Genomic DNA, 8319 nt, shown 5'->3' on the forward strand with positions numbered 1-8319 from the left:
TCAGAGGAAAAAGCCAAATGCATAACATGAGTTCAGAAGAGCTCCTTTTTCAATAGGTCAGGGAACTCTTCTCTGAAATCTTGCTGAAGTAGCTGACCACTTCCTTGCAAAGCACTATGGTTAAGACCAACTGCAGATGCTGCCTTGTAGATAAACTGTTTTCTTTCATATGCTCTTCATTTTATACATGTCAGCATATCAGGCATGGGAATAATTTCAAATTGATAACTAGCAACTAACTAGTGTGGACTACATCCCAGCTGCTACTTTTAGTATCAAAAAGTCTTAATGTGAATTATGAGGTGACAGTACTATAAGTCATCTGAAGCAAGAAAAATTATCTTACCTGTCCATATGCTTCTGTGCTGTCTCTACTTGCTTTCAGCAGAAAGCCTTAAAGTATGGGACTGCTTCTCAAATGATCTCTTGAAATATTCAAGTAATTTTGTAACACATTGCATGACAAGTTTATTATGACAACTGCTTTTGCAGCTATTTATTTAAGGTGAATTGCCACAATCAAAGTCTTATGAAGAAATGCTCTTAAGAGAAAGGTCCAGTCTGTGTTCTGCTCTGAACCCTAGCACTGGTCTCATTCAGCTGGTAGCTGGTGCCAAAGTCAGAAAGAACTTACTGTGAACAGCTTAAGGTTCAAACATCAGCAGTAAAAAAATCCCAAAGCCTTGAGTGGGAAAGGGAACTGTTTCCTGAAGGATAATCTGTGCATACTTCAGAAAACATTTAGGGCAGCTTTGAACCTTCAAAGTGTTGTGACACTAAAACTGATTTTCTAAAGCAGATTCTTTCTGTCAGTTTAGGTGGGTGACAAAACCAGTTGTGCATTTCAGGGGATGATTCAGACCTTAGAAGGGATGCTGTATCTCTTACTTTTTGGTGTGTTTTGCGCTAGGAAAGACTTACAGTTCCGAGGTCAATAATGAAGCAATCTCCTTTGTTGAAGCTTGTCCAAGCCAGGGGAACTTCTGTGGCTCTTACAACTCTCCGGCCCTTGATATGCAGAAGCCTCTGGGCACTCAGATCATTAGTAACAACATGATTAAATCCAGAGGCAACACCACCTGCCTGAATAAAACAAAACAAAGCAGCAAGCTTTATTTCAGCTTGATTTCTGCAAACTTACCTTTTTGCTGCAGATGAGGAGCTAGCAGGGGAAAAAAATAGTTTATGCAGTGAGACATGAGCCAAAATGATATAGTTTAATAGTGCTGACCAGCAACACTGCTGCTGCTGAACTCTTAGGTGTGAACCTTTATCTGAGGGAGCGGATGTCACCCTGCTTCAAAGGTTTTCAGATGAACAGGGAAAGGGAAAGCACAGGATTTACAGCACTCTCCTGTATCACCCAGAGGATGAGGTAATACCAAACCACACTGTTAGGACAAAAGTCAGGAGGCTGTCAAATAAGGACTGAGGAAAAGCAGAGGAATACACAGCTCCTGTATAAGTTTTCCCAACTTCCTTAAATCTCAAAGGTCTGAGTGGTTTTAGTGCCTGGTTATGTATAGAGGGAGGGGTAATTTCACAGCAGCTCCATAATTTTATGAAAGGAATATTTGAAATTTAGGAGGCAATCTAGCAAGGAGCACCAAACTGGGGGAAATGAGACCAAACCATTGATTTCCAATCTATAAAGTGTAAGTTTAAGCATAACTTATTCCTGTAAACTGGCTTGGCTGTCTGCCTCTGAGGCAGACTTCTCCACTCCTTCAGGAGACCCAGACCTTGGATTGGAATAGAAAATGGCTCTTGAAATTACAAAAAAACCCCAAAAAACGTAGAAGAGTGGGCAGTCACTGCGAAGATCTTACACAAGCAGAGTTAAAAGCTTCAAATTGGTTGTGTATACTGTGACAAGTTACAAACCTCCATAATGGGAAAAAAAGGCTGACTGAGCAACAGTTCCCAAAGCTCCTACTACAGGGAAATTCCCAGAAGATACATTACTTTATTCTTAAAAAAACCCACAGATATCACAAAAAAATTTCCTTCCAAAGATTCAGCTTCTGGAAGTGACACAAGGAGTCTGACATTACAGCTTTTTAAAATATAAAATTTTCATGAAAAATATTCAGGACTGTACCTCAAAGAAAAAAAACCTGCAGCAGGACTGTAAAAGCACCATTTTTAGACTGAAGTGAGGTTTTGGTCTTTTCCACTCTGTTCATGTTTTCAACCACTTAAGCACATTGGGTCCTGCATTTGAACAAAATGATTCAGTCTGCAATACAGAAATGGTTTCTGTGCGATTTACTACCTCCCAAACACAGAGAGTCCCTGCTGTGAGCTCCCTTAGACACAGAAGTATGAAATCTCAGGATAGCCTGATTTTGGGGGGCGGGGGAAAAAAAAAATCATTGGGAAAGGTTTGCACGTATCAGAAAAGGCACTGGTAAACAAGCTGCTGCTTTCTGTACAAGTACTGGGGCTCCTATGGTTTTAAGGACAGATAGCTCAGATCTAAAAGCATTAAGCATTAAGAAACAATTTTTAAACTTTTCATTTACAACGCAAAATATCTGATTTTACTTGGGAGACAATGTTACATATATTTTTAGAATACATTTTGACAGCTGGCTCTTTACCTTATACTTAATTCCTCCTTTGAAGTAGCCCACAAACTCAGTAGACTCATATCCTTGAATTTCTCTACTCTGCACAGGCTTTCCTCCTAGATAGTCATCCATTTGAACAGCAAAGATAGCTGCAGCTGTGCTTTCATCCTGGGTACATTCTTTCCCTGAAATAAGATGAAACATGTCTATAAAGCACTAATATAACTTTGAATTCTGTCAAAGAAAATGTTTGTGACAATCAGGAAATTCCTTCCACAGGTTGTACAGCCCATGTATATGTTGAAACAAAGCACTACATTGTACCAAATGCATGACCAACCAGACCATTTTTAACTACTTGTAGAACTGCCTTCATAAGCAAGAAAAAGTGAAAATTAGCCAAGTTTGTCTTCACTCAGGCTCTTTGAAAAAGAGAATATTTTAATTCAGTGAGTTTAGCATGGCAAGCACCTGCAGTAATGATTTTCAAACTTTGAGTTACAGTGCAAAGACAAAGGAAGGTCATGTCAAAGGACTGATTAGATGGTCAATCGTGTATTTATGCTAAGAACAACTTGCCAAGCCATAAAGTTAAAATAATTCAAAATCAGTCCTCCTGACACTATAATACAAGCAAGGGTATTTTTGCTTAGATATCTTCTACCAGATTGCCTGGTACAGCTGGGAGAAAGAAAAGCAGCTTTGGGGCTCATATTTGCTTCATGAGCTCATACTTTGCTTTGTACCTTTCAGAGATTAGCCTCTTCCCAGGACTGTGGCAAAATGGCCTCCATACCTAGTGTGTTGATGGCCTAATCATGCCGCAAAGCAGGCTGTATATTAAAACAAAACTTTTAAACATGGGCCCATACATTTTTGATGAACATTTTTGATGAACATTTTCAGCAGTTTTGACTGTTTCAAGAGTACAAGTAGGATCAAAACGTCTCAAAAACGAGGCTTCTCAAGAACTTTTGAAGAGTAAGGAAAAGTGAGATTTTCCTTTTAGTTTTTATTTTTTCTTTCTAAATAAGAGGAATATGCTGGTATACAAGCAACAGTTCTCAAGAGCAGCTTCTCAGGTTAACAGTCTGGACAGATACCTCTCACAGGCTGTGGGAGAAGGGGAAGTGCGTAGTGAGGTGCTGGTGTCACAGGAAGCCTGTTGATAAGGTACAAAGAAAGAATAAAGCATAGGAGAGGGGGGACAGGGATGCCTAAGGAGATCACCAACCCAGCTCCTCTCTTAAGGAGAACAAGTGCCCTATGGTCCAGCAGCACAAATGCCTCAAGACAACTTTCCACTGCCCATCAACTGTGCTTCTGCCAGAAGTGGTGCCACTGTTGCCGCCACCATAGCTTTTGTGGGGACACAGGTGCAACAGGAACCTCCAGAAAACAGCAAAGATGAAATATGGAAGGGATCCAAAGAATAATAGAGGCATAGGGAAGAGAAGAGCATGAGGTCTGCCCAAAAAAGGTAAAAAAATATTACTGAAAGTAGAATGTAACCCAAGAACCTCTGGGAAAAAAACAAAAACGCCATCACTCAGTGATAGCATATTGCCACAAAGCAAGTCTTTCTCAGACCTGGGTACCACCTTAAAGTTAGCAGTAAAGTTTTGAGGCTTGTTTTGGGGGGGTTTTGTTTTTTTAAACAGGGTTATTATGTCCATTAGGACTAGATCCTTCAGATTTATTGCTTGCAGTTACACAACAACCCTGTTGTGGTCAAAAAAACCTGATTTTGGAACAGTGTTAGAGATAAGAACCACTACCAGGCTTGGTCTCCCAGCTGCTATGCAATAAAATACTCAGTGAAACCCTAGATGAAAAAACAAGTGAGCATCAGTCCAAGTGTAGGTTATTCAAGCTTATATGAAAGACAGATTTACCTTATAGTCTGATGCACAAATGGCTATAAATAAGCCAGAGTATATATGAAAAATAACAAGATTTTTACCAGACTAGATCCTGGTTCATACGGACAGGTCTTACCACTTAATCTCTGGGTAAAAGGATTCAAAACCAGTCAAAAACATAATGCATGATTTTATTAAAGATACTAAGTGGATTATAGCCAGTCTTACTCCCACAAGTAGCCTCATATTGGCACAGCACATGCTGTTTCCACTAGTGATGGTTTCAAGTTGAGACAGCTCCCTTAGGATTAGTTTAACTACAAAGACATCCCTCAAGTGTCAGTGCAGACAACTGAGCCAGGATCTCTGAGTAAAGTTAAAAACGGAAACAGCTACAACAACACAGATCCACACCGATTGCTTGGCCACGCCAACATCACTGCAGCACCTGAGTTGGCTTGTTCAGAAATTATCTGACATGGACAGCACTTCACTGTATCCGAGATATTTGGTAAAACAGGGGCTTTCGCATAAGAAGCTTCAGGCTGACAGAACAATTGTTTGGTCACTTTAACCCTAGGATGCCAGTCACAGCACAAGACTGTCAGCACATCAAGGTCTCAGACCATCCTCCCATGGTCTAGACCTCCTTCTAACCCTTGGGTATGCCCACGCAATGTATTAGGAGGAAGTTTGCCACTATATAATACAAAAATTCATTGCTTTTAGTCTGAATTTAGGGTCTTTTTTGATGAAGTCAGAATCCATTTGCTCAATGCCACCATTATGAGGCCCCCACAATAACACATGGCACAAATGCCAGACAGGAGGAGGACCATGTCACCAAATGGCAAGGCCCTAGTAAGTATCTAAGTCGAAAGTCTGTAAGGTTTCCACCAATCCAATTTCACAAGAGTTCTTTCCATTCCAGTGTCTGACAGATAATGACTGCTGTAACTGTTCAGAGACGCCTTATGGGAAGTCTTCAGAAAGACCCTAGTGAGGTCTTCCTGGCCCACAGGTTATACAGCCTTTGCTCATGAGGGAGAAGTTCAGTGTACGTAACAGCAGTGAGAATCGGTCAGCAAAAATACCAAAATGATTAAACTCTGGCCCTGGGTGTGACTGCCCTTTCCCATACACCTTGTATGAAGTTCTGGTCTCCTGTTGCTATTCAGCATGCAGCGGTGTTTGAGCACCTCCGCCCCACCACTGGCGTATCTTGCAAGCAGGAAGGGATTTCCCAGGAGCTATCCACGCTGCTGTCAACCTGCCAGCTGCATAAGAACAATGTGTGCCCAGATTACCCAAAGCTATTTACAATTATCTGGATATCACCACATCAGCACGAGATGCGCATCAGTGTGTATAACTAAAGCTCTTTAGCCAACAGCAAAGAGGTTTTAATTAGTGCAAGTGTCAGTCACTGTTTTGACTTTACTTCCAGTTGCAAAGACACCTTGCATCTTTCCCCGGGAAGTGTCTACTGTATCTTAGCTTCTACATAAGTAGTTCTAACTTTATTAACAAAGGTCTAAATAGCCAAACCCTGCTATTAACTAGCAGCACTGCTGACATAAGAACATCTGCCATAAAATCATTTACGGTGCCATCTATGATTATACTCATGTCAAGAGATGGACACTATCCCACGTGCCAGCTGGGTAACTTATAAAACACGCAAAACTAAACAAGCTTCAAACATTTATGCAGAAACAATCCCAGCTGTATCTGCTATTTTTCAATGTGTTCAAAAGCACAAGCGAGAATCAGAGCAACTCAAACACATTAACGTTAATACCCGCTGACCTGTCTTTATGTGCATTCACTGAGATGATTGCCAACAAACACAAACCTGATGGTGAAACAAGAAGAAAGAAATAGATCTCAGACAGCTACACTGCTACAACTGTGGTCAGATGCCTTGGTGACCAGACAAGAAAGTCTCAAGAGACCTCCAAGAGATGAGGAAGCCATCTAAAATGCATCCTTACATCAGACATGTTTTGTTGTAAACACTGTGCTAGCAAAGGTTGAAGGCAAAGGATATCAGTCGAATTCTAGTACTCCCCGTTGCTTCAGGAGGGGCTTTACTGGGCTGACAGACTGGTATTAAAAGCAAAATTAGTCTAGCTGAAAAAGGCAACATCTGGACACTGAGCAGCGCAACAATGCCACAGGGAAGTAGCCGAGATGAAATTTTGGTCCTAGTGGCAACAGAGGCAAGAAACCTTTTCACCTGAATGAAGGCAGGATTTCCCCTTGCGAATCTTGGTTGGACGCAGCCAAGACCTGACTTTAACTTTCCACCGCTTTTCTAAACTGCCCTCCCAAAGCAAGCAAACGTCCACCTTTCTGCCACAGCCCGCTTTCTCACCCCGAAGCCCCTTAGCAGAAGAGGCACCCAGAACCGCTGAGGCTTGGCATCGCCCCGATCCCCGGCGGCAGCCGTACTGCTGCTGTTAAAGCGCCTCAACCCGGGCGCTTCACACACCCCGCGCTCCTGAGGAGGGAGCGGGGAGGCGGCTCCACCTCCCCAGCCCCTGGCGCCCAGCGAAGCCGCAAGGAGCGGCGGTGGCGGCGGGCGGCCAGCGCCCGCCCGCCCGGCCCCCCGCTGCCGCTCCCGGTGCCGCTCCCGCGTACCCAGCCAGTAGTGGAGGCGGTAGGCGGCGGCGGCGCCGCGACGGACGGTGCACAGCACCAGGTACGCGTCCCCCACGAAGAAGTCTCCGTGGTGGCTGGGGGGCACCGGCACCAGCTCCAGCTGCTCGACGCGCCACACCTGCAGCCCGCTCCGCTGCCCGGCCTCGGCGAAGACCGGCGGGGACCGCTCGGGAGCCATGGCCGGGAGCGAGAAACGGGGCACCGAGAAACAGCACTGCCTGCACCGCCCCACCGCCCTTATAGCGGCGGAGCGGGGCGGAGCGGGACGGGACGGGGAGGGCACCGCCCGCAGCCGCCGGGGCGGGGAGCCCGGTGAAGGGGGGCCAGGGGTGCGTGTGCCGGCCCTCCCCGGCGGCTCCGGCCAGCCCGGCTGAGTTTTTTTAGTCTTTAACACGCCTACAAACTTCACCCGGCATACCTTTTCCTTCTCTGCCCCAAAGCCGTCGCGGAGGTGTTACGAAAAATCAGCCTCACTTGCTGCAAATGGGCAATTGGTCTCTTCTAAAATGAGAAGGGGTGCAAAAAAAAAAAAAAAAGTCAAGAAAGCAAAGCACAACCGGCCTAACCCGGTAGCTACGGGTGTTACTGTGCTGTGCATTTGGCTTATGTAATTATCACATCTGCCTTGTTTTTGTAAGCTGCTCATATCAGAATACAAAGAGTTTTTATAGCCTTGCGCTTGCTGCTGAGCTCTTGTTTTTACCACAGGTTGGAATGGCAGAGCACAGCTCTCACTCTCCATCCAATAATTTCATTTTGTTTCTCCAATATTGCCAGGAATCTTTTTGTAGGGGGGGAAATCTTGTATCGTTTTGAAGACTCCATATAAAGCCCAGAATTTATATAAATTTCACTTTCTCAGAAAATGGAAAGCATTGTGCTGGTGTTTTTCCAACACCATGCAACAACAACCCAAAAGGGTTAAACCTACTTCCTACTCGTCCTTTAGAAATGGTTGGTACAGCATCCTGGCAGGTTGTTACAACATGAAAATTACAGCAAATCACTGCTTTCAGCTCATTCTGATAGGAGCTAGATTAATCTGGATAGGATACAGATAGGTGCAGCTCAAGCTCTCAGTATATCAAAAGATATATTTCAGAGAGGGCTGTGTTTAGGTCCATTATCATATCCACCTGGATTAATTTTGAGGGTCCTGATTTCCCTACTACTTTGTTTTAGCAAGTTAATACAACCAGAGTGCAAGTATCCACCTGCAG

General features: G+C 43.9%; 1 protein-coding gene across 1 annotated transcript in view; it reads right to left on the reverse strand.

Annotated features, from left to right (window-relative positions):
- The window catches only part of SCIN (scinderin), a 49468-nt gene extending 42153 nt beyond the window's left edge, over positions 1–7315 (reverse strand). Inside the window, 3 exon segments of the mRNA XM_074863583.1 lie at positions 922–1083; positions 2604–2758; positions 7079–7315. Of these exon segments, the coding sequence (XP_074719684.1) occupies positions 922–1083; positions 2604–2758; positions 7079–7277 (516 nt within the window). The 5' untranslated portion in view covers positions 7278–7315.
- Positions 7316–8319: the final 1004 nt, after the last annotated feature.

This window comes from Strix uralensis, chromosome 1, assembly GCF_047716275.1.
Source record: "Strix uralensis isolate ZFMK-TIS-50842 chromosome 1, bStrUra1, whole genome shotgun sequence".
Taxonomy (NCBI): Eukaryota; Metazoa; Chordata; class Aves; order Strigiformes; family Strigidae; genus Strix; species Strix uralensis.